This window comes from Ostrea edulis, chromosome 5 (genome assembly GCF_947568905.1).
Source record: "Ostrea edulis chromosome 5, xbOstEdul1.1, whole genome shotgun sequence".
NCBI classification, from domain to species: domain Eukaryota; kingdom Metazoa; phylum Mollusca; class Bivalvia; order Ostreida; family Ostreidae; genus Ostrea; species Ostrea edulis.
Window position 1 is genome coordinate 54,867,577 of NC_079168.1, and position 27,911 is coordinate 54,895,487.

The 27,911-nt window shown below is 36.1% G+C and overlaps 1 protein-coding gene across 1 annotated transcript in view; it reads left to right on the forward strand.

The window, feature by feature from the left end:
- Positions 1-12,098: 12,098 nt before the first annotated feature.
- The window catches only part of LOC125652110 (uncharacterized), a 79,872-nt gene continuing 64,059 nt past the window's right edge, over positions 12,099-27,911 (forward strand). The window contains exons 1-2 of the mRNA XM_048881078.2: positions 12,099-12,313; positions 21,641-21,721. Coding sequence (XP_048737035.2) covers positions 12,161-12,313; positions 21,641-21,721 — 234 coding nt within the window. The 5' untranslated portion in view covers positions 12,099-12,160. The remainder of the gene's footprint in view (positions 12,314-21,640; positions 21,722-27,911) is intronic.

Below are 27,911 nucleotides of genomic sequence, written 5' to 3' on the forward strand. Positions count from 1 at the left end.
ATTTCAAAATAAATGCAGTGAAATAAGTTATTTCAGAGTCAGCTAAATTGTGAATATATTCCTTATTTATTCGTTATGAAATGTTACTATTATGCAAATGAGTTGTTCCTAAAAATGGATGTGGGGTTGGGTATATTTAGAACCTCATTGACAATATCTTCGTAATCTTTGGTGATCAGGTCTTCCAACAGTCTGTTGGAATTCTCCCATGAGCACAAATTGTGCTCTTTGTTAGATGACCTCTTTTATATTCTTATGATCCTGTGGCCTTCAGCTCGACATTTAGATATATCAACTATGTTTTATCTATTAACAATAATCTTTTTAATTTGTAACAGGACGAGAGAAAATGCAACGGACCAGACCGGGATCCGAACACGGGCCCCCTGAATCTATAATCGGGTGCTCTACCAACTGAGCTATCTGGCCACGGGCGATCGAACCCAGCTGACCGCTACATTCCTCCCTACTTAAATGCCTTCGCCCTCGAAGACACAACCGAGATTCTTTTTGCCCGTGACAGGACATTCACCTGCAAGTCCAGGAGTAGTTAACGGCACGTAATGTAACAGAAAAGGAGAAAATGCAACTCAACCTTATGACAAACGGAATTATTTCAGCTTCTCCACCACCAACTTCCCATAGTTATGCAGCTATATTCCATTATCACCGACTTATGGTGTTTATATCTCTCAACTGATTCAATACACAAGAGCATGTTCTGCGTATGATCAGTTTGTAAATCGAGACAGGCTAGTGACAAACAAGTTGATGTTGCAGGGGTTTCAACAGTTTCGTTTAAAGTCAGCATTTCGCAAATCATGTGATGGTTAAAATGATCTACAAATGTAATTTGCCAATATAACCTTCATTGGGTCAAATACTGTCTGACGTGTTTCATACAGATTGCCTGATCAAGACATAGGGCTCACGGCAGGTGTGACCGGTCGACAGCGGATGCTTACTTATCCTAGGCACCTGATCCCATGGTATGTCCTGGGGTCCATGTTTGCCCAACTCATTATTTTGTATTCCTTACAGGAGTTATGAGATGGATCACTTGTTCGTTATCTTCGCTTTTCATTCTCATGATGATTCTGACCCATATGAACAAAATATTAAGTAACAAAAATTCTCATCTTGCTACTACCCTTTTGGACGATTTTATTCTATTTTGCGTGGGTTTTTTTTAGCGGATTTACACTTCACTTAAATTTGATTTGAGTAAAATTAATTTTACTCTCCTAAGTTTTGATTCGACTCAAATAAGTGTGCCACTAACGTTAATTTTTAAAACTCATCTCAGAAGAGTAAATAAAAAACTCGAAATGAAACTTTATCAACAAAACACAATGAAGAAAACAATAAAACACATCACCAATTCAAAATTGTGTTTTCTCCACGTTACATAAACATCATGATATGACATCATGACGTAATGTTTTCATTTTGATGACGTTATGTACTACCGTGTCCAACATACACAGCATCATTCAAAGATTTGACACAACTTGAATTCTTTGAGAGGGTATTGCTTAAACGCGCAACGGAAATGGAACGAAATTCAAAAATTAAAATGATTTATATAGCTTAGATAACACCTAAAAATCGGACAAATACAATGTACGCATTATTTTAATTAAAATCAGAAATTTTAGGAATTTGTTTACAAATGATAAAACATTTTTTATCTTAAAATTCTGCAGCATAAATTGATTAAGCAAAGTTTAATATTTAAGATTTACTATCTTGTAATTTCGGCATTTACAGAAGTGTTAGCGGACAGTGACACCTTTGGGTGGCGAATGGAAAAAAAACCCACACAAGGTTTATATGTCCCCGCCCTCTCGTATCAAAACATTTTAAACGCACATACTACAGTATACGTGTGTACTTACTAAAGGGACTGGTATGTATAAAACAACGATAATTCGTAATTTTATCAAATCAACAAGTTAAACATTTTGTGTATGATTTACAACTTTTTAACTAACAGAGATCGAGTGACTACAACACTACAATCCTATGTAGGCGAGAACTTCTGGTAGTTTATTTCTAATTTAACTGGTGGTATGTTATTATCTAGATTAATTATGAGATCACCATTTAATTCCATTCAAATATATTTTCTTTGTTAGCTTTTCAGCTATATCTGTTTTCGAAATAAATCTGTTAAGGGTCATGCACTAATCAACAGGATACATGTACCGGTACATGTACGAATTTAATTTCACTACATAAATCAATTACAAATGAGTCAAACCTTTTATACACACCGAACCCATTCGCTCTAAAATTTGATGTAATACACAAATGTATATTATACAAAGGTGTAAAACTAAAACAAAATTCGAGTTCAATTATCTCAAAAATATCTAGTTCGATTAAAAGCAAGTTCGATTTAAAATGGCTATATTTAGGGAAAATTGTTGAGAAACTTAAGTTATTTTATCTTTTTTCAGAGAGAGAAATATATAGAAAATGTGTTTGTGTGTGTGGATGGGTGGGTGCGCGTTTGTGTGTGTACGTGTGTGAAAACCTTTCATTCATTGGATATGCTCTTACAATCATTTTTTAGGGTAGCATTCAAATTAAGTAATACAAGAAATGTTTGTAAAACATGTATGCACCCTATGGCGCAAAATTAAAAAGGGTTATATACATGCATCATTTAAATGATAGCAGTGCCAAACCATTTCAAAATATTTAGCAGACAATATCTTCATATATCCAGAGTGGATTGACCATGTGACCTTAAAACCAATAGGGATCATCTACTCCTTAGCTGTACCAGTGTACCAAGTTTGGTGTCAATTAAGCAAATGATTCTAAAGAATATAGGAAACAATATAATACTATGCCCAGTTTAACCTTTGACCAGGTGACCTCAAAATCAATAAGGGTCATTTTCTTCTGAAGATACACCAGTGTATCAAGTTTGATGTCTGTCAAACAAAAGGTTCTCAAGATATTGAGCAGACAGTATATTCCTATGTCCACTTCGACCCTTGACCTTTGACTACGTGACCTCAAAATAAATAGGGGTAATCTTCTCCTGAAGATGACCAATGTACTAAGTTTAATATCTGTCAAGCAAAAGGTTCTCAAGATATTGAGCGGACAGTATATTCCTATGTCCAGTTTGAGCCTTGACCTTTGACTATGTGACTTAAAAATCAATAAGGGTAATCTACTCCTGAAGATGTACCAGTGTACTAAGTTTGATGTCTGTCAGGCAAAACGTTCCCTAGATATTGAGTGGTCAGTATATTCATATGTCCAGTTTGACCTTTGACCATGTGACCTCAAAATCAATAGGAGTCATTTACTCATTAGGATGTACCAGTGTACCAAGTTTAAGGTCTGTGAAGCAAAGGGTTCTTTTAAAAGATATTGAAAGGACAGTGTCTTCCTATGTTCAGAGTAGATTAACCCTTGACCTTTGATCTAAAAATCAATAGAGGTTCCCTTCTACTCGTAACCAACCCACAAATGAAATAGTACTACGATAAAGTGAATGGTTCTCAAGATATTGAGCAGATAACATGTGGACTACCGACCGACCGACAGGTGCAAAGTAATATGTCCCTCTTCTGTGATTGATTGATTGATTGAATATTGTTTTACGTCCCGCTTGAGAATATTTCACTCATATGTAGACGTCACCACTGCCGGTGAAGGGCTGTAAAATTTAGGCCTATGCTCGGCGCTTATGGCCATTGCGCAGGGAGAGTTCTTTATTGTGCCACACCTGCTGCGACACGGGAACTCTGTTTTTGCGGTCTCATGCGAAGGACCGCCCCATGAGTCGCCTCTTACGACAAGCAAGGGGGTACTGAGGACTTATTCTAACCCGGATCCCCACGGGATCACTCTTTTTTGAGGGAGGGATTGAAATGGGATTAAATTATACTTCAAGTCTTTTTCAGTATATTTATTTCATTCGTGAAACAACATACTGTCACAGTCGGGGGGGGGGGGGGTTAAGAAAATGACAAAGCCGGGAAAAGGTGGTGGTACCCACCGGTACTTGCTTCTTATTTTTCATAAAAATTGATATTAACCATTTTAAAATGCATATGCATTAGTATGAAGTAATTGAACGATGAATTCTGTGGATGACTTTCTGTTCTCTCTCTAATTTCTGCCTAGCTTGTTCTTTAGATTTAACAAAATGCTGAATTCCTCATAATATTACATACACAATGCTTCCGTTCTGTTCCGCGTTTTAGTAACACCCCTTTTGAGGAAAGAGCCTGAATCTGTTCGCAGCAATCGGGGGTCACGTGATAACAATGTAGAATTTGATTAACTCCTCACTCCCTGTAACGTGCCGATATTACTTGATTATTCCTGATGCATGTATTTACCAAATGGCTAACATTTCATAAATAGTGTATGATTTATTTCTCATTACAATTATTGTCGTAATACTAGTGAATTATCCACGATATTTACCAAATGTAATATACAGAAATATCACCACAATAAACCATATAAGTAGGCCTTTGATTTGCGAAAATTAAATAGTTCTATCATCGTAAAAAATGAGTTTAAATGAATGAACAGCTGCGGCATACAAAACTTTAACTTAATGTGAGAAATTTGATAGTTATGCCCAGTCAAACAATTAATTCTTTACTTAGTTTGTTATACAAATATTAGTACATAACAAATATACAGACGATGTCCACCTTTTCAGTCACGGGCGGAGGAAAATCGTAACATACGCCGCAAAAAAGGGGGATCACTCCTTCAACTTGTTTTTACAAAAACGTCACTTAGAGGAAACAGACACCATAACTTCGTTTATTTTTCACATGTGTAAAAGTGTATGACATGATTTGTACATATCGATCAAATATGGAGGAGCCGTGCAACTTGTACATCAATGAAGAAAATATGTATCAACCGTCTAGTATTGATAAAATACTTGAAATAAATGACTATTTAAAAACCTTTCTTGGTTGTTAATTCAGCTAGATGTTGATATACATATCTCAAAATAAAGACAATACATTGAAAAGGTATGAACGGCAAACTTTCATTTTTCGAAGGTCACGGAATTAATGTGTTTGGGCACCCTGTCTTTTCAAAATGAAATCATTAAGGAAAGATTATTGCTTAAATTTGCATAAGTAAAAGCTCACATTTATTTTCTTTTTGCAAAAATTGAACCTTTTCGGCATTAATAGATACAGCTGTATTAATACGTGAAATATCCTTTACTAACCTACTTTCTTTGACCCAAAGGTAATAAGCTTGATACTTTAGTTTTTGAAGCTTTTTATATTGCCGCATGGATGAAGCACATTTAATAACCAGCACTCAATATAACCAGCATATCAGTTTTTCTTACCCCTACCCCTTTTATGAAATTCATCACCATTTTTATACGATTCCTGTTGAGGATTTTTAGATTCATTTTTTCAACATCCAGAACAAATTTTCAGGCGATAAACAAATTCTAGGAGCTTCCAGGGAAAAAATCAAAGAAATGGGAAACTTTAGAATAACTTTTTCTGCCCCATCATGTAACCTTTTATCAGTTCAACCAAAAGGAGTGTGTCCCCTCTTAACCCCGTCATATCCTCTACACCACTATTCACTAAAAATTCGAAAAACAGAGAGGTTTTGATAAGAAGAATTCGAAGAACCTAAACATGCTTTAAAATATAATTTATATGGACTTCCGTCAGCCATCAATACATTGAGAGAGCATTTCAAATTTCAATAACTCAAAAATATTTTGACACACCAAATTGTATAAATGCACCCCGTCTATCTTCTTAATCGTAAACATAACCTAAAAGCATACGGAATCCCGGATTATTGAATTGAGACTGTTTATCCCCACCCCACCCCAGTTGGAAACAAAGTTACAGATTTACGATATTGTCGAAGGTTTTTTTTTTTTTATCAATAATACTGTATATGTGCAAAATTCTTAGAATTCGCAATTACACAGATGTATAAAAGGAGAAGCTGTATATCTGTGTATATATGAATTGAAATACACAATCAAGACAAAGGAAATGAACACAATTTCTTAAAAGCTTATAAATAACTTTATTATACCTCAGTATGATAATTTTATGCAACGCGTAATCTGATTGGTTTAGACAGTCACGTGCCAGGGATGATAAAACTTCATATCTTCCTCTCAAACAGCATGTTTCCTTATAATATTTACCCCTTGGGCAGCCTTGTGTATTTCCCATAAATTTAACGTCAAGGTAGACGAAGTGTATTATTATACCTCAATGTGAGAATTCTATGCAACGCATAATCTGATTGGTTTAGACAGTCACGTGCTTGGGATGACAAAACTTCTTATCTCCTTCTCAGACATCATATCTCCCTATCTTATTATATACTTTCAATTTCATCTCTTCTTTTTTCTTTAAAAGTTTGCGGGCATATATCACACGATATATGCCCGGAAACATTCCGGCCCGCAAACATTACGTCACAATCAAATTTCTACGCCGTTAATATTCAAATTTTTCGTGTTTTTCATCTTTTACTCAGTTAAACCGATAAAGTTATTGTTAAAAATAAAATTATTGTTAGTTTCTAAGAAATTGAAAGTATATAATAAAAAGGTTATAGACTTTGTATGGGAAATATGACGACCTCGTTTTTTGTCGCGAATGGACCTCGCAAGCTCGGTCCGTCTAGCGCCAAAAAACTCGGTCGTCATATTTTCCCATACAAAGTCTATAACCTATACATATTTCATGCCTTGGGCAGCCTCGAACATTTTCCACAAATTCAACGTCAAAGACGACGAAATGTATTGTGACGTCACAATAAGTCCAAGTCATTGTACTTTTATAGTTCGTAAGGCACAACATATTCGGGTCTCTGATACACAGTTAAATCGCCTTGTTTGGGTTGATACAAAAACAAGCAAGTAAATCAGTATTCAATGAGAATGGAAATACAAAAACTGGTTAATATATCACTATATTTCGGCGCGGTGTTATTGTTAGGGTGATCTCAGCTACATACATGTACAATGTATAGATGAGCGGACTCCAATCTCAAATGCAATTTTGTGGTCTTGCTTTGTTTCGGTATAATAAACAATTTATTGCATGAATGTTCGGGAGATATGAAGATTTATTCACCCAAGAAAAATAATATTCCCCTCGTGCGTTGCCCTCGGGGAATATGATTTCTTGGGTGAATAAATCTTCATATCTCCCTCGCTATCATGCAATAAATGTATATTTTGCCGTCAAAATAAATCCGAGTCATTCTACTTTCATAGTTCGTATGGTACAAAATATGCGGGGTCTCTGATAACACATTGAATCGCATGGTTTGGTTGATACAAAAACAAGCAAGTAAATCAGCCTTCAAGGAGAATGGAAATACAAAAACTGGTTATCATATCACTGTATTTCGTTGTTTATATCTTCTACGTATCTTTAAAACGTTGACGGCGTGGTGTTACCGTTAGGACGATCTCAGCTACAAACAATGTATAGATGAACGGACTCCAATTTCAAATGCACTTTTGTAGTCTTGCTTTGTTTCAGTATAATAAACAATTTATTACATGGATGTTCGGGAGATATATTTATTCACCCAAGAAAAATCATATTCCCCTCGGGCGTTGCCCTCGGGGAATATGCTTTTTCTTGGGTGAATAAATCTTCATATCTTCATATCTCCCTCACTATCATGCAATAAATGTATAAAGTCACACACTAAATTGTCTTTCTAAATCGTATTTTACACACACACACATGTAGATCTTCTAAAGGTCCACATGAACATGTTGGGTCTGTAATAATGTTACATCTGTGCAGATCAGAATTCATAATACACGAGTGTCCTTAGTTCTACATGAATTTTTAAAAATATTTCGTCATGTGAAACATATCATGGAGGTCTAACAACATGGCTCTGAAGACATTTCTTAAAAGCATATACGGAGGTTGCCTCCCTTGTTTGAATACTAAGGGCACTCCCTCTACATACAATATCTGCAATGAATGATTTGTTAAAATCTACGAATTCTAATCAATGGTTTGGCAGAGAAAAAAATGAGGAATTTCAAGTGTTGTAATTTGAAACAGCATTTCTGATACAAGGAACTTTGTCTTTGAGATAGAATGTAATATATAACAAGATTGTTAAGTTTTGTAAAGAACGGCCTAAAAATCGGTATAAAACACGCGAGACGACATTCGGTCTAACGAAAAGTTGTACTCGCAAATTCATGCATAATCATTATAATGACCATATGATTTGCGAAATGATTTGTTGAAAACTCTTGCAACATCAACTTATTTGATAGTAGCCTGTCTCTATTTAAATTAGAATGAAAATAAATATCGATCACGCGCATAACATGTTCTTTTGTATCGAATCAGTTGAGAGACATAAACACCATATACAATTGATAATGGGATATTACATCTAAATATGAAGTAGATGTGGAAGACTGCAGTGGTTTTCCTTTAATTTGCAAAGAAGCAGCCATTGCTAGGGGTGAATACAGTAATCAAATTAGGTATTATATATAACAATGACTAGGCGTCTGGCTAGTCAATAAATCCAGGACAACTTCTAACATATACATCATGTATTCTGATGGGGTGTTCAGTGTATAGACGTTTAATTTACTCAAACTCTCTCGCTTTGCCATATTACTAATCTGAACAACGAAAGAATGCGGATATGGGTTTTCGTCCGGAAGTATTATGTGCATACAAACATTATCAGGAGGCCAAAGTCAGAATTTTGCCAGTCGATGCCATCTGCGTGTTAGAGTGGTCCAACAAGTGAAAATTGGTACTCCAGACATACAGAAATACGAATACATTTAATGGACATCCTGAATATGGATAGTGTGGTCGCTATGACAGTTTGCAAAATGGCCGCCGGGTTTTATACTTCTTGTCACATTTCAGCTTCTATAGCTAATTGGGATTAAATTAAAATTCTAGCGTCAATTCGTATGTATTTTATGATGCCTAAGTCGATTTTAGCATGATCATAAACCTTAGTTTACAAATGTCCCCCCTTTTTCATATGAGGGGGGGGGGGTAGTTGAAATTATTAGTGTGTTTGATACAATTGTTTTTGCTGCTGCTGGTTTCATGTTACAAATGTCCAATTGGTTTTTAGCTCACCTGAACTGAAAGCTCAAGTGAGCTTTACTGATCTATTGCACTGTAAGTTAAAGTGATGTTGAGGGGTATTCACGTCCGTCTTGTCAACCTCCACAATAAAACATTCAACCAAATGCTTCATGTTACAGCATCTATTGAGTGAAGTTCGATAATCTCCCCTTCCTCTGCTCGCGCCATATTTCAAACACATTAAAAGCACATATTGTATTGTATTGTACTTGTGACAAGATCGCGGTGTATTTTTTAAAAGTTTACTGTTCTATATTAGCAACAAAGTACAGGGCTACTGTGAGCGGAGCTATCTATTGTACTGTATTGGCCAAATATACTGTGCTGCATTAGTCAGCTGTTCTGTATCTCAAATATATCAAACGATCTAAAAAAGAATAAGTCAAACCAACAAACAATACAAAAGATTTTATTTTACTTGAAGGTTTTCCCCTGTTCGAACGTTATCAATTATGTATGGTGTCAATCATCCCATAATTAATGTGAAGTTCTAAGATTTGAGATTTGAGTCGCTTTGAAATATTTCATTTGTGGAGAACTTTATCTTGATTGTGATTTTCACTGACAATGCATTTCGCTTATTATCTTACCATTGGTTAATCATGTTAGAACGTGGTCGGATTTAAAAATGACCACTTTTTATATACTTTGACTGTAGAATAATCAAAGAAGAAACTTTGTAATATGGTGACTTGTTATCATAAGGAAATAAATAAATAAATAAATATAAATACTATTTATAATAAATGAGATGAGATGCGACAAACACCAGAAACTGAAAATTTTGTTCAAATAACTTGTAAATTGAAAAATTCTGCTTTAAACGACACTATTACTATTATATTTAACCTAATAGTATGTTAATAAAAACATGACACGAGTCTTGTTTACATAAAAAAAGAATTGTGAGCTTTGTATCTCCCTTGTAACTCGACAACTGTCATTCAATTTTTGATGACCATTAGAAAATAAAATTTGAAAATTTTTGAGCTCAAATCGTGTCCATGTGCCTTTAAAGTTATAATATATCCAACGTCATAGTCCACAGAACAGATGTTTACATAAATTTATGACCGGAACCAAACTTGTGCGGGCCGGAACGTAAATTATAGCCAGGGACGAAAATGATCGGTATCTAGAGTTCCGGCATTTGAATCTTCTTAAAAACTGAAATTTTGAATCCCCTCAAATACGTGATGCTCGGTCTCTATATGTTCATAGATCTACCACAAGGTAACATCGTCTACTTTGTGCGTTAGAAAACCAAGAGAGCTCAGATTCATGTATTTACCCATTGTCAAATCTAAACTGATATTGAATCTCACGCTACGGTACAATTTACATCGAAATCATATAAACTAATTGACCTTATCGTCGGTTACCCACGGGTGCTTCTAATCGATTCTTTCTATCGTCACCCGTGGGTCAATCCTACTTTCTTTTCTATGTAAATATTCTATCGTCCTGAGGGACAGGTCATCCCGAAAATTTGACAATTCACTGTTGTTCGTGTCGTTGTTCATTTTATTTCACACACACACACACACACACACACACACACACACACATATATATATATAATTTGAGTTTTAAATAACAGCAGTGTCGTGGCCTTTTCAGTGCATATATATATATATATATATATATATATATATATATATATATATAGTGTGTGTGTGTGTGTGTGTGTGTGTGTGTGTGTGTGTGTGTGTGTGTGTGTAATCCAGAAATAGGTATAGAAAAATCAACACGTGCACAATTAGTAGTATAATAAAATATACGTGTCTATATATTAAGACAGATTCGATGGGAACATATTTTTTTGTTGCCACATATTACTCTCAATAATTTTAATATGTAGACGTTTAGTTTGTTATCAGCTTTTGTAGTTTAGTTGTAGTGTTAGTTTTCTTTTCTATGTAAATATTCTATCGTTCTGAGGAAGGGACAGGTTGTCCTGAAAATTTAACAATCCACTGTTGTTCGTGTCGTTGGTCATTTTTAGTGCTTTTTATATCCTTTTTAATTTGACCTCGTAGCTACTATTAGATCCGACACTTTGGATGTTGAGTGTTGTTGGATTATAGTGCTTTATATGTATACATATGTAAACCTATAAACCATTGATTTCGAAACCAGTGTGATTAACTTGTACGGTTTGGTTTTGCTAGCAATACCAATACTCCCGATTTACGAAAACAAGTCCCGATTTCTAACCCGAATTTAAAATCCCGCGCCATTTCTTTATGGCTAGCAAATCATAAATCCGCCAATGCTCTTCACCCGTGTCGCGTGATATTGGGGTGGTGTAATTTACTTGGTCTACCCCTGTCTAGGTGGGTTTTTTTTATTGGACAACGAGGAGTATGCTTTAAAAGTAAGTAATGCAGAAGACATTTAACAAAATAGTGACTGCCATTTTCATTCACTATGAGTATGCATGATTTTTCGACTTTTGGTAAGCGCATTCTAATAAAGAAATCAAAAGCATTTTCAATAAGAAACGAATAGATACGAAGATATAAAATAAATAGATATATAAAATAAATAGATATATATGCATTTAGATATGATTAATTTTGTGTTTCATCGATTCATTTTAAAAAACTTATGCCGACCGTGAAACTTGTTAAATCCGCAGCTGTAAGAATAAAGGAATAAAAAATGTTAACAAATTCGAAATATATTCACACGACAACAGTGATGTCTTGTCGCCCCGCCTACCATGTTCTGATTGAACAACTGAGTCAAAACAATTCGCGGAAACTTTACGGGAGACAACGCCGACGCCACACTTCAGAGTATTTCACAGTCAATTTAATTTAGAGAACTCGACAGATTCTCTATTGATACAAATTGGGGGCGGAGACTCGTCCTACGCACTCGACCGTCCCCCAATTTGTATCTACGATAAAGAACCTGTCTCCTTCTCTAAATAATACATATAAAAGGAAGCAGCTATTCATTATAGACGCACAAGTTCAGAATAAGAAATTGCTGCGATGCAGCTTATCTGTTCGGTCGCGCTGTGTTCTCTGCTTATAGCAGTAACTTGGGCAGCGGGTGGGGACAACCAACACGTTGCTGACAATAAAGAGGTTCCTTTGAAAAAATTGAAGCTTGCACTGGGAAAAGATATCCAACGAGAGCGAGAGGTAATATTTTGATAGATATAATTATGTCACTGTGTACAAGCCGATGACCGGAGTATATATTACGGTCATCAAACATTGGCGGCTGATCTGATCGCTAATAATTCTACATTCACGAATCAAAATAATTGTCTATATATCTACGTAATTTACGTTGGCGATTATAAATAAAAAATGGGTTGTTTTTTTCCAAAAGCAGATACTAACAGGCTAATTATTTCGCACATATGTCTATACTGTTATGTGTATTCAAATGCATTTTTACCAATAGAGGACAATACACATATATGGTTTACACTACTTTATTGCAGGACACGCGTTGATCAGTTTTAGCGACATTTTGTCACTAAAGTTTAAAGCAAACCATAGAGCAAGTCCCAATTTCAATTGATCGTAAAATAAAAACTACCGAGATAAGAGCTGATCAAAAACGAAATTTCCTCCACTTTTTGTAGGGTGTATTTACTTTTCCCTATTTCTATGTATAGATAAAGTTAAATTCCGATCTATTTGAACATTGAGAATACAAACGTGAGAAAATGTACATGTACAAGAAACGGCTATTTTCTTATATTTATATTACAAATCGCATTTTCCTCTATAAACTAACCAATTTCAGCGCGCGACACAATTCGTTCACATTGACTATGAACGGATTATGAACTAGCTTACAGCACGCGACTGAGAGAGCGTACTATGATTTGAAAAAATACAACATGTGTTACAAAGATCTCGCAAGTCACACCTTTGGATTAAGATTGTAAACTTACGTGGATTATCATCCCAATCTTGCGGTCTCCTACCTCAAAAATGCAGTGCACCTTCCAATGTTGATAAAAGGCAGGGTGAGACGAAATATGACGTCATGTCTATGTGTTGACGTACGTTACAATAACTACTGTGACAGAGGCTAGGAGTTCGTTTTATGCAACAAAATGGAAGCAATGTAAACAAACAGTGTTTTAGTAAATGAATATGAATATAAGAAATGAACATTACTTATGAGCTGTTCATGGTCAGTATGAACGGATTTGGATTTGAGGCAAATTCCCTGTGAATCGCTAGCACGATTCACAGAATTTGCCTCAAATCCAAATCCGTTCATACTGACCATGAACAGCTCAAAAGTGATGTTTATTTCTCAAATAACATTGCCAGGCATTGGAAATATTTATATATATAAGGAAAGCAGGAGACATGCTTTTCCAATATATATGCCTCTGTTTACTTTTAAATTGAATTTTACCTCGTTAAAAATAGAGAAAATTAAAAACAATATGATACGCGATATATAAATCCTTATTATGTCTTACAATAACATGTATGTCCATAGTTGAACGACTTTTGTGTAGCATTGTTTTTACACGTTGATAGGTGCAGCAAAGAAATTACAAACTCACAGTGAACTAGTATTGATTTTAATGGATTTCTTGAATTCAATTCATTCGACACGATCTGACTTTCATATAATAATCATATCATGTTTTCGGAAGATCCCCGACAATTAAATGTTTTCAGCAGTTCCCTAACAATTGCAGGCTTACGGCAGATCTCTGACAATTATAGGTTCACGGCAGATCCCTGACAATCACGGGTTTCCAGCAGATCCCTGATAATTACAAGTTCACGGCCGATCGTTGACAATTACAGGTTTACGGCCGATCTCTGACAATTACAGGTTTACGGCAGATCCCTGACAATTACAGGTTTACGGCAGATCCGTGCCAATTACAGGTTTACGGCAGATCTCTGACAATTACAGGTTTACGACAGATCCCTGGTAATTACAGCTTTACGGCAGATCCCTGACAATTACAGGTTTACGGCAGATTCCTGACAATTACAGGTTTACGGCAGATCCCTGACAATTACAGGTTTACGGCAGATCCGTGCCAATTACAGGTTTACGGCAGATCTCTGACAATTACAGGTTTACGACAGATCCCTGGTAATTACAGCTTTACGGCAGATCCCTGACAATTACAGGTTTACGGCAGATTCCTGACAATTACAGGTTTCGCGTGCGATGATGTAACAACTGCGGAACAGCCAGGTGAATAGCCAGGGCTGTAACGGCGATTGTTACTTTGGCCTACATGTCACACGTCATTCACACCGTCTTGTGATTGTTCCATGTGTTTTCTTTTTATTATGGGGTTTTTTTTGGGGGGGGGGGGTGCATTTGAAATTACCGTATAAGCAGAATTTTCAGGAAGGATTTAATTTTGGTATTATAAGAGACCGTATTGAGATCGCTAAAATTGAATATCGCTAATATTTATTCCATATCAGAGGTAATACATGTAGCTATCTTTCTTGAAATTATAAAGTCGCTAACATTAAGTCTCGCTAAATAGATATACCCATAATTTATGAAAAAATCTCAAAATTTGTGTTTCACAAAAAATACCACTTATACAGTATCTTGACTGTCGTGTTGCATATGAAAATGAGTAATTTAGATAAAAAGAGGGGAAAACATCCGCTGAATATTATTATATGATATCGTGCATATTGACAGATTTTTATTGGCGGAAGTGACCACGGCTGCTATCAATAGGAAACCAAGCATCAAGTGTTGCTTAATGTGACATCCTCAAGTCCCAAAACATTTCAATACACAGTCATGTTCTCATATATTATAGCGCACAACTGATAAGCCAAAGTCGCCTGGCTCCATTACGCAACAACTCCGTTTGAGTCAAGTAACATGATTGTGGAAAGACGCTGAAGAAATGTTCGTATGGGATTTTCCCTGCAATATTGGTATAATAATAATAGATTAAACAAGCGAGACAGCAGCCACCGTGGCCAAACGTCATTTGAATAAAACCATTCCTATGCAAGTTTCAATCGTGTTTTTAACGCAGAGTATAACCAATCCTTATGGGAATTTACTATGGATAGTGAACCACCACGGTGGTCTAGAGGTTAGAGCGTTCACCCCGCAAACGGAAGGCCGGGGTTCGAATCCAAGCAGCGACAGACCGAAGTCGTTAAAACAGGTAGTGACAGTTCCATCGCCAAACGCTTGACATCAGCTGTGAATGTCAAGGGTCCTCGGAGATCACCTTAAAAACGAATGTTCCGTGTCACATTACATGTAGTTGTGGCACGGTAATTTAAAGAACTCTCACTACTCAATGACCGTAAGCGCCGAGCAAATTCCTAAATTTGAAACCCTTCATCGGTCTTGGTGATGTCTCCATATGAGTGAAAAATTCTCGAGTGAGACATTAAACAATTATGCAAGATACAATCAATCAATCAACTATGGACAGTGTAGATGCCCGAGAGGAGGGGTTAGAAAATGGCCCATAGTTTTTACTTTATACAGATATTTCTTATGAAATATTTAGCCTATCTGGTGACGAAATTACTTTTATTTTGAATAATAAATACCATTCGGTCAGATCTCTTACCACTTGCTCAAATACTTCAACACAGAAAATTTTCTGTAAATTATTGGTCTCGACCGGTTTTTTTTTTTGGTTTTTTTTGGTTTTTTTTTAGAAAACAGAAAAATTAGACCTAAAACTCCATTACATGATCAGTGATAAGACAACATCATTATGTGCACCATAAATGTCAGGAAGGAAACTTTGAAATTAAGATTGAACGCTGAAAGTATAACGTAGGATACAACCATTCCTAATATACAATGACAATTTGCGACGATTGCGTTGAAATGTATAGCTATAGTTACATGTACTTTATGGGTATTTGAGTGGCTAGTCAAATATGCAGAAAGGCCCCGGTACGCAGAGCTGCTTATGAAGCTGAAATGTTCATGAATAACGAAATGTTCCCTTGGATAAATATCCTCAACCCTTAATGATTGAAACATATTCCCACAGATATCTGAATTTTAATAAAAAATAGATATGAATAAAACAAGAAAGTAGATCTGTATACTACATTTTGACCCCCTCCTCGATTCGAGTCCGATTTCATTATCAAATTCGCCGAAACAAACCTATTCTCCGACACGGTTAAGCTCAGAAATTATTTTCTTTCTCATCCATCGCTTCAGAAGTCTAAACTCCCTCGCAATGATCCGACAACGGAAATGCTTTAACGATATTTTTAACCCCCCCCCCCCCCAACCCCCCCCCCCCCCCCCCAAGGCCTGACCACCATGCCGAACAAGCGTTACGTCACGAAACCACATCTCCGTACCTACCAGATTAATCAAAATTACAAATGAATTTAGATAAAATTACGGTAATAACACATGATATTGCAATGAAACAAGATACGCTTATAATCTACCGATTATAGAGTCTCCCAAACGAAGTACTGGCTGTATAAAAGTGGCTTTTTCTGAGTACTACTATTTTCCTCCCTTGACAAGATCTATGGCAATCTTAACTTCAGTTGACAAATCTAGATCACGAAGATTTTGATTTTAAAAGTTTTCCTAAACTCCCTCTTTTTCCTTCTGTAAAACTGGTGTCACTTGACCTTGATCCTAGTTTGTAGGACCCAACATCCTCTTAAAAGTTTTGATGATCCCATGTCTCTATCAGTCCCAGTTCTAAAGTTATACCATATTAATGTTAAATATCAGAGGTCAAGGTCATTGGATTCACTTGAACTTGATACCACTTTGTAGATCCCATTATCCTTTTATCATTTCTGAGGATCCCATCTCTTTATCAGACCTAGATCTTAAGTAATACCATGTTAATGTTCTAAGGCCAGAGGTCAAGGTCAGCGGAGTCACTTGACCTTGATTCTAGTTTGTCGATCTTATCAGCCTCTTATCATTTCTGAAGGTCCAATGTCTCTATTAATTCCAGTTCTAAAGTTATATGAGTTTGTATATTCAAGGTCAGAAGTCAAGGTCACTGGAGTTACGTGACCTTGATACTAATTTGTAGATCCCATCATCCTATCTGAAGACTCCATGTCTCTTTCAGATCTGGTTCTTAATATAAATTTGATGTTCAGAGGTCAAGATCATTCGATTCACTTGATACTAGTTTGTAGATTTTACCATCCTCTTATCATACCTGAAGGTCCCATGTCTCTATCAATTCTCGTTCTAATGTTATATAAGTTTATATGTTCAAGGTCAGAGGTCAAGGTAAATAGAGTCACTTTACCTTGATACTAATTTGAAGGCCCTGTCATTCTCTTTTTATTTCCGAAGATCTTGTCAAGTTATATCTGTTAAATTTTGGATTTAATTTTCCCTCTTAAAGTTCTATGTTAAACCCCACCTTTGATATGTACCCTAACCCCCTTCAATCTGAAAACAAAAACATTTCAGCATATCTAGATACATTGGCCTATCATATACCTGAATATATACTTTTATGAACTGGTTACGGAGAACGGTGTCGGACAGGTTTAGGCGCGAAAAAGAAGCGGAAGAAGAAGAAGAAGCTGAAGAATAATTTGAATAAGAATAATAAGAACCAAGAAAAAACAATGTCTCCGAATTTCGTTTGAGAGACTTTTAAAAAAACAAAGAAATTTTATTAACGTGTTGTATTCTTTGATTCTGAATTAATAAATACGAGCGCCATTCGATATGTAATGTGTATTGTACTACAGCGCGATAACGCTTTCCACGATTTCGTGGATGATGATACTCTTGAATAGCTCTATTCAATACCTTTTCAACGGCATAAACACGAGCCTTCAGCTCCACATAGTTTAAACTCATAGTCATTTCAACAGAGCCAGTCATTGACCACTGTTGTAAAAATGGTTTTCGAAACAGGTAGAGAATATTGAAGAAAAAGCTTATATAAAAGTACGCACAAAACTCGGTCATTCGGTAATGTAGATTTTTACTGAATTGGGGGAAGTTTATGGGTCTAATAAGGTATCTTATGAGACAGTTCGTAGGTGGAGAAAGAAATTTCTGACTGGCACAGAGTCTATCAAAGATGCAGCAAAATCTGGCCGACCTGTGACTGTAACAAGCAAGGCAAAAGTCAGGGAAAGAATTGAAAATGATGGCAGAAACACGATTCATGCTATTGCCAAAGTTGTTGGCATATCGCTATCGTGGGTGCATTTCATTTTGAAGTGTATTTTTAAAGTACGAAAGATATCTGCCAGATGGATACCGCATATATTGACAAATGACCAAATACGAGTACGAGTACAAATCGCTAAGCAATTGCTCAAAATGTTACCTAAATTCAATCATAGACAATCTGCAAACATTGCTACTGGTGACGAAACATGGGTTCACTGTATCGAACCAGTAAGAAAAGTTGGAAACAAAATATGGCTAACTAAACACGGTGGAAGGCCTGTAGTTGCCAAAAGAACCATATGCACAAAGGAGGTTCTTTATTGCATATTCTTTTCATGTGATGGTATAGCCGTAAAAATTCCGGTGCCGAAGGGCAAAAGTGTTAATGGTCGGTATTACCGAGATGTTATGTTAAAAAGCTCAAGAAATATTATCATAAACGACGCCCTGTGTCAGGATTTAGGCATGTTCGTCTACTTCATGATAATGCCCATCTGAACTTGTGAAGTCGGAGAAGGTTACCGTCCTGCTACATCCACCATACTCTCCAGATCTAGCCCCAAGCGACTTTTTCCAAAACTTAAAAAGTTATCTGGTCGTCGTTAAAAGTCACGATAAGCCCTTGGCTCAGCCATCAGTCAGTGCCTCAGAGGTCTACCTAAATCAGCGTACCGTGACGCATTTCAGAAATGGATTCAGAGATTCAAATTATGTATTTCAAACTGCGCAGAATACTTCGAAGGGATGTAATGTTCATTTCACTATTTGAGTCGAATGCTTTTGAGATATCGTACAATACACATTACATATCGAACATCCCTCGTATATCAAATTGAGTAGCTCTGATGAAGTGTCGTTTCCCTTCTATCACATTATTTGGTAAAGAGCTGTGATGTCTGACGTGTTTCGCACCACACTGTTGGACCGTTCTTTACGTACTGAATTTTACTGCAGATTACTTCGTTTTCCTGATCAATATGTAGGGTTCACGGAGGGTGTGTCCGCGGTCGACAGGGGATGCTTTCTCCTTCTGATTCTACATCTGCTCCAGGGATCCGTGTTTGCCCACACAACGAATACAAAATTAAGTGTGGGCAATTATCAAATACATCACTGTTGTGTCAGCTGTATTTTGTATTTTTTCTGTCATCACCCCCCCCCCCTTTCAAAGAAGAGTGGCATATTGGTTTGCACCTGTCGGTCGGTTGGTAGACCACATGTTGTCCGCTCAATATCTTGAGAAACATTCATTTGATCACAATGATATTTCATATGTGGGTTGGTTATGAAAAGAAGAGGACCCCTACTCTGGATATAGGAATATACTGTCCGTTCAATATCTTGAGAACCCTTTGCTTGATATACATCAAACTTGGTACATTGGTACATCTTAAGGAGTAGATAACCCCTATCGATGTTGAGGTCACATGATCAAAGGTCAAGGGTCAAGGGTCAAACTGAACATAGGAATATATTGACCACTCAATATCTCGAGAATCCTTTGCTAGACAGACATCAAACTTGGTACACTGGTATATCTGTAGAAGAAGATGGCCCCTATTGATTTTGAGGTCACATGGTCAAAGGTCAAACTGGACATCGGAATATACTGTCCGCTCAATATCTTGAGAACCCTTTGCTTGACAGACAATAAACTTGTTACATTGGTACATCTTCAGAAGAAGATGACCCCTATTGAATTTGAGGTCACATGGTCAAAGGTCAAGGGTCAAACTGTACATTGGAATATACTGTCCGCTCAATATCTTGAGAACCCTTAGCTTGACAGACATCAAACTTGGTACACTGGTACATCTTCAGAAGAAGATGACCCCTATTGAATTTGAGGTCACATGGTCAAAGGTCAAGGGTCAAACTGTACATTGGAATATACTGTCCGCTCAATATCTTGAGAACCCTTAGCTTGACAGACATCAAACTTGGTACACTGGTACATCTTCAGGAGAAGACGACCCTTATTGATTTTCAGATCACATGGTCAAAGGTCAAGGTTCAAACTGTACATTGAAATATACTGTCCGCTCAATATCTTAAGAACCCTTTGCTTGACAGACATCAAACTTGGTACACTGGTACATCTTCAGGAGTTGATGACCCCTATTGATTTTTAGGTCACATGGTCAATCCACTCTTGACATAGGTGTTTTACAAACATCTCTTGTTTAAAATAAATGACGAGTTTTTACACCTTAACATGTTTTTTGTTCTGATTTGCCTTGGTATTAACATCTAAATATTAAGTTTGTTGACTGTTATGCTGCTGTCGGTTAGAACTAGCAAAAGTAAAATTCTATCAAAACAAGGAAACGGCTCTATGATCTATTAGTCACATTATATCGCAGGATGACCGAGGAGTGTCTTTAGGAACGAAATAGCTACCCCACATGTACTCCATCCACTTTACTTTTTACATAATGTAATTGAATATTCTATCGACTTGTGTCCACTTCTGTTTGCCCCTTTTAAGCACCACTTTTACATTGATATTGTATTTTTTATACACCACATTTGTTTCCAATATAAGGATTGACTTAATTGTATTTTATCGTAACAATATTATGAATGTGAGGCTGCTGTTGTGTAATATTTTGATATAGATCAAGACTTGCATTTCTAGTCAGGAAACACTTCATGTGTCAACGAACTTCCCTGGATGCTGGCATGCCTCCCAACCATTTTTCCTATATTAATTCTATGACTTACAATTTTTCATCATTTAAAATAAATGACAAACTTTTATATACCTAAACATGTTTTTGCTATGAAAACAATCCGAGCTGCACTGTCGCCGTGGATTAATAGTGAGGTTTTAACATTTGGATATCAAGTTTGTTGACCGGTATGCTGTTGTTAAAACTAGTAAAAGTAAAATTCTATTAAAACATGAAAACGCCTTTAAAAGTCACATTATACTATACAACAATTGAGGTTTTATTAAGAATTAATATCTACAAAAACATCTATAACATGTTATTATAATGTCTATGGCCATGATAAATTCCACCCTTTTGTCTCGTAAATCATGTATACCGCTTGATCCTTATCCTAATGGAAAAAAGATTGAACACAAATTTGGGAAATAAATCGGCGATACCTTTAAGGAAAGTGGAGGATTTTTTTCAATTGAAAATGGGGCCGGATTTCGGCCTTGGGATGGTGGAAAATCCGAACTAGTTCTTATTTAGCATCAAACAGCGTTTTTCCTTCATATTCTATGGCTTTAGTTTGGGATTCAGAGAATTTAAATCCCAAATCACCATAATTACCAACACTGTCAATGGGTTGTTTAAGCTATTTTTTTATATAATTGTTAGCTCAGAGAGGAAGATTTCTTGGCTCGACGCGAAGACGATCTAGATGACGCTGACCTGGACATTGCCATACGGGATAACGACGTGAGTGTTATACTGTATGCTATTACTTGTAAAATACACCTTGTACCTTTTTCAAACGAAAAAATTCAAGGGGTAATATACATCAATGAATATATTCACAGAATTCATGCTTTGTTCTTACACGTCACGTATATGGTAAGACTTCTTTTTTAAATCATTAAACACATTCCGCCATTGATATGAATTTCTGGTTGCAGAACAAATATTGTATGAGGATGTAACTGCATTGATGTAGAGTACTGCAAATTAATCATTATTTAACTAATGATCTGTTAGTAATAAAATGTTTCCAATTATTAGCTTGCAACATCTTGGTCATTATTGAACGCCAACTTTTTATGAACTGATAGGATAATCCGATTCGAAACGTTAATGTTAAATATTGTAGATGTGTAAGAAGGTGTTGTAACTTTCAATTTTACCCTGGGGCAAAGTGGTGGTGGGGGTATTTTCTACAAAACCCTGCTTTCCAGAATTCCCCATACATTTTACACAGTAGCCAAATCATTTTTGGAATCCTATATGCAATAAGGTTTCGGGATTTTCGATTTCACCCTGGATGGCAAAAGGAGATCGAAAACGACGTTTGCTACTAACAAACCTGGTTCCAAGAACTCCTCTTAAATTTTACGCAGAAGCCAAACAATTCTTTTGAAGATGATTGGTGGTATACTGTAGATGTTCAATAAGGTTACAAAATTTTCATTTCCACCCTGGGAGCCAAATACGAGTAAAAAAGGGTGGTTTTCTACAAACATCTGGCGGCCTTTCCACTAAGCAATCGTAGATCTTAAACGTAAGACTGACGTACTTGTGAACGTAGCACGTACGACCGTTTCACTAAAGGTTCACTAAAGGTTACAATTTATGATTTACGACCAATATTGACTGTAAGTCTATGAATGGTCTAGCCTAGTCTAACGTGCTCTAACATGCACGTAAATGGGCAATATGGCCGTCATGCTCGCACTGTCTGTGGTAGTATTTACCTAACTTAGTTTATTGACACTGGAGAAAGAAACCAGTCACAACGCGCACGTTTGATTGGGAAGACTCGGGTAATTCTAGAGTGGCGTTTGTATATACACAGAAGTTAGACTCCTTCAATGTGAATAAAACAACAACTGTTGCTTTAGTGTTGTTTTGAAAAATGACGTTTGATAGGAAAATCGTATCCATGACAATTTAAATGTGGTAGTTTATTTTGATACCGAGCAGTATTTAATTCCTATTACATGAGTATGCATGTACATGCAGTACTAAAATAGAGTAAATATCGTCAAAATTCAACCAAACGTAGATCGTATATAATTCACTCCAAAAAAGTGACTTGTCTACAATGCACAATATATTTGAACCAAAAACAAACATCTGGCCTTGCTTACAAATATTTGTATTGATTATTTTAAGAAAAAGTTACTTAGAATTTAGCCATGTGTCTTTTTTCATGGTAATTTTGCTTTATATTCCCAAAAAGTTTTAATTTTACATGTCATGTTCAGTATGTAAAACTTATACGGTACCAATTTTGATGCACCAGATGCGCATTTCGACAAATCTCTTCAGTGATGCTCAACCAAAATGTTGGAAATTCGAAATAACAATGAAGTTTTAGAGCTTTATATAGCCAAAAACAGCGTGCCAAAAAAGGGTGGAGTCAAATTCGTGTAAGGATAAGAGCTATGCACGAGGGAGACAATTCTTAATTTTGAAATGAATTTCTAAATTTTATAACAGCAATTAAATATACATCCGTATTTTCAAGCTAGTAACGAAGTACTTAGCTACTGGGCTGTAGAGACCCTCGGGGACTAACAGTCCACCAGCAGAGGCCTCGACCAGTATTTCTCTTCATTCTCCGCCAAGTTAAACATTTGATGCTTCCGCTAAAATCAGGAGTAAACTTTTCCAACCCGTGTTCAACATTAGTGTTATGAAATACACGTTTTATTTACAACTCGCATAACTCGAGTTGTGCAATCAAACGTGCCTAATGACTTGCAGTCTGCTTTTGTACGATAATATTATGCAGTCCGAGCACGAATTTGAAATTAATTAGAGTTATCTTTCTTTGCTAAGCACACGTTCTACAGAAATGTCAGTCGGTGAAAATAAATGTAAAGGCAATAAATTCATCGCTTCACTCTTATATTTCCACTATCATTAATCAATACTTTTTAAAAAAGTGAGGAGTGCAGTCAATATATCGAACTTTGAATTGAATAATAATGTAAACAGTTGTTAAAAATGGGGGGGGGGGGGTGGGTTAAAAAAAGACATTTAAAAATCAAAACTTTCTTTCGGTAGTGGTTAATTTATATCCGAGACTGATTGGAATTTTCATTATTATCCTGGGAGGTAATTGCAAATGAGTCGAAAAACGATGGTTTTCTACAAAAACACGTGGTTCCCAGAACTCCTGTTACGTTTTACCAATAGCCAAATCATTTTTTTGGAAGATCATTGGTGGTGTCCTGTTAATTTGCAATAAGGTTTCAGAATTTTAATTTTCACCCTGGGGGCCAAATGAGAGTCGAAGAACATGTCTATAAAAACCTGGCTTCCAGAACTCTTACTTTTTACTTAGTAGCCAAAGGATTTTGGAAGATGATTGGTGGTGTTCTGCTGATGTGCAATAAAAATTTTCATTTTCACCGGGGGTGGGGGGGGGGGGTAACAAAAACAACGTTTGTCTACAAAAAACTTTACACAGTAGTCAAATCATCTTTTGGAAGATGCTTGGTGGTGTCCTGAATATGTACACTAAAGTTTTCGAATTTTTATTTTCTCCCTGGGGCAGAAGTAGAAGGTGGAAAGGCGACGTTTTTTATTTTCTTCGAAAAGTAGATAATCTGGTTCCCAGAACTCCTCTTACAATTTATACAGTACATATCTTGTAGTAGATGATTGATGGTTTCCTGCAAATAAGCAATAAGTTTTTCCAATTTTTGTCTTCATCCGGGAGCCAAAAGGGTTAACAACAAGCGACGTTAAACCCTCGTTCCCAAAGCTCTTCTTCCGCAGTAGCCAAATCATCCTTGGGAAAATAATTGGTGGTATGTCCTGTAGATGTGCAATACGGTTTCAGAATTTTATTTTTCAGCCTGGGGGCCAATTTGTGGTATAAAATGATGTTTGTTATAGAAAAACCTGGTTCTCAGTAGCCAAATCATCTTTTAGAATATGATTTGTGATATCCTTTAGATGTGCAACAAGTTTTCAGAATTTTCTTTTTTCACATTGAGGGACAATAGGGTGAAATTACAACGAACAAAAAAAAATGGAGCTCAGTCCATTTTGTCATGTTTAACAAGAATGCATTCTCCAAAAACTGTCAATTCTGCGTCAGACACGTGGAAACTTGCATGAAAATTGGGTCCTTTGTCATGTCGTACCTAAAATTATATTCCACTCTTTCCGAACAGATGGATCCTTTGGAAAAGAGTGGAACGATGTTGCAGTACCACAACGACCGTCCTTGTTTCACAGTGTAACACATTTTAATTGCACTCTCCTTTGCTCGCAATGAAGGCAGCTGAAACTGCGTCTCTATGAAAGGGAACGTTTTGCGCGCACGTGAATAGGGTCGATTGAGAAGATAGGTTTGTGCAACAAATAATTTCCGCATTTCAAAATAACAACTCGCGTCATATTTCTAGTATCAACCCCATGATATATCCTCTTGTGCATGATACCCGCCACTCATTGCCTTAGGATTAATTTAGCATCCATGCATAAGGCAAATATCAGCCGTGTTACTTTATTTTAAAAGGTAGAAATTGTACTACATTGTATGGCAATGTGTAACCTAAGCTTGGTATCGGATTTTTGGAAATTTTCTTAGTGTTCATTGCACTACAGAATTTTTACCTTTGTTTAACATCTTAATTCCATTGATGCCAGACGCAGATACAGAGTGAGAGGGGGTCTGACCCCGTCCTTCGAGCATGATAGAAAATAAATATATTTGCCCATTTTCATGCTTTATACTTTTCCTGTTGTAAAATAGTTGGTGATAGTCCCTAATATTAACTACCCCTAGAAAAATTGCATGGGTAGAACCCACTCCCTTCTGAAAAAAAATGCTGGATCCATATATGCACATATGTAACTGCGCACGCCTAAACGGAAGCACTGATCACATTTTACTTATGGTGACGGACAGCTGAACAAAAGCCGACATAAAGTATTGATTATGAAATAATGCTATTCAGGGGTGCATTTTTTTTTTTACAAGTGTTATTAGTAGGGATGTCAATGAATAGTCGACTACTCGTTAGAAATAGCCTTTTTTAAGTACTGTTCATATATTCTAAACATGAATAAAATTTTGGTGGTCTACGAATGAAAAACCGTTTTCCTTTCCTGGCATTCTTTGTCCGTTTTTTTATGTGTGTGTTACCTCCATGCTTTCAGGGAGATTTTTTTCATCGGCTTGACAATTGGTGACAAAACTGAGAAATAAGCTTTCGTCCAATATTGTCGACCAAATTATTTTTTGAACAAGAATAATTAAATCGTGCATTGTTTATGCATTGAAAAGACCTTATAGATATGTTTGCTTTTAAAAATCCAGGTTTGAATGTATTCATAGAATTTTGAACATATGTGGATTCTCTATTATATGGTATGAACAAGGTACTGTGAATGAAAAATGGAATGAAATAAACGCTGTAAAACAAAGTCTTATGGATGTAAAACTTATACGGTACCAATTTTGATGCACCAGATGCGCATTTCGACAAATAATATGTCTTCAGTGATGCTCAACCGAAATTTATGAAATCCGAAATAACATTAAACTTGTTAAGAGCTATTTTAGGGGAAAACAAAAGTGCCAAAAAAGTGGAGTCAAATTCGTCTAAGGATAAGAGCTATGCATCTCTTCAATGATGCTCAACAGAAATGTTTGAAATCCGAAATAGCATTAAACTTTGTAAGAGCTATTTTAGGGGAAAACAGAGTGCCAAAAAGTGGAGTCAAATTCGTCTAAGGATAAGAGCTATGCATGAAGGAGATAATCCTTAATTTTGAAATGAATTTCTAAATTTTATCACAGCAATTAAATATATATCCGTATTTTCAAGCTAGTAACGAAGTACTTAACTTCTGGGCTTTAGAGACCCTCGGGGACTAACAGTCCACCAACAAAGGCCTCGACCCAGGGGTCATAATGTAAAACTTAAATCAATTTGTCCGGACTTGGTCAAGTGATGTTTTTTAGCTCTTTCAAGGGTACAATGTACAGAATTTTTAAAACAAGATTTGGTCTGGAAACTTAATCTTGAAAATCTACCGAAAAAACACAGTAGCATCTTTTTGAAATTTCGTACCACGAACCATCGCCTCCCAGTAGTGACTGACGGATGGTTTAGCATACCATATAACGAAAGATTATGTGTTTCATGTAATGAAACAAAAATTGCACATGGATATAATTTTGTTTTAGAGTGCAGTGCTTTATGCAATATAGGAAAAGAATGACTACACAGAAAATATTGTACGAGACCAAATGTAATGAAATTTTATGAAATCATGTCAGCAAATAATGTTAAAACCCTTAAAAACCTGTGCATGTTTATTTTAAAGATATACGAATTGGTCTGTTTTCCTAACACTTAACTTCAAATTTTTGTACATATTTATGTATATATTTCTCTTTTATGTTTATCAGCTTCTATTACCCAAACTCTGATCACCGTAGCTCGTTTTTGCTGTCATAAAAATCTGAACAAAAGAATGATTGAGATTGAAAATTTGTCATTTATTACAATACCAAATGACGAAAGAAATCTTCAACATAAGATTTTGGGGGAAATCAGATAATACATTCTACATGAAAGTACCTGCAAAGCTAAATTACTCAAAGTCAGATTTCCCCCAAAGAAGACAAAATAACTTAAATAATGCTACGCTATAAGATGACAAATAAAAATTCATCAAAACGAACCCAGAGCAAAAAGATGGCGACTTAACTTCAAATTTTTGTACATATTTATGTATATATTTCTCTTTGTTTATTTGTTTGATTTCAAACATTTCGGTTGAGCATCACTGAAGAGACATTATTTGTCGAATGCGCATCTGGTGCATCAAAATTGGTACCGTATAAGTTTTACATTATGACCCCTGGGTTGAGGTCTCTGCTGGTGGACTGTTAGTCCCCGAGGGTCTCTACAGCCCAGTAGCT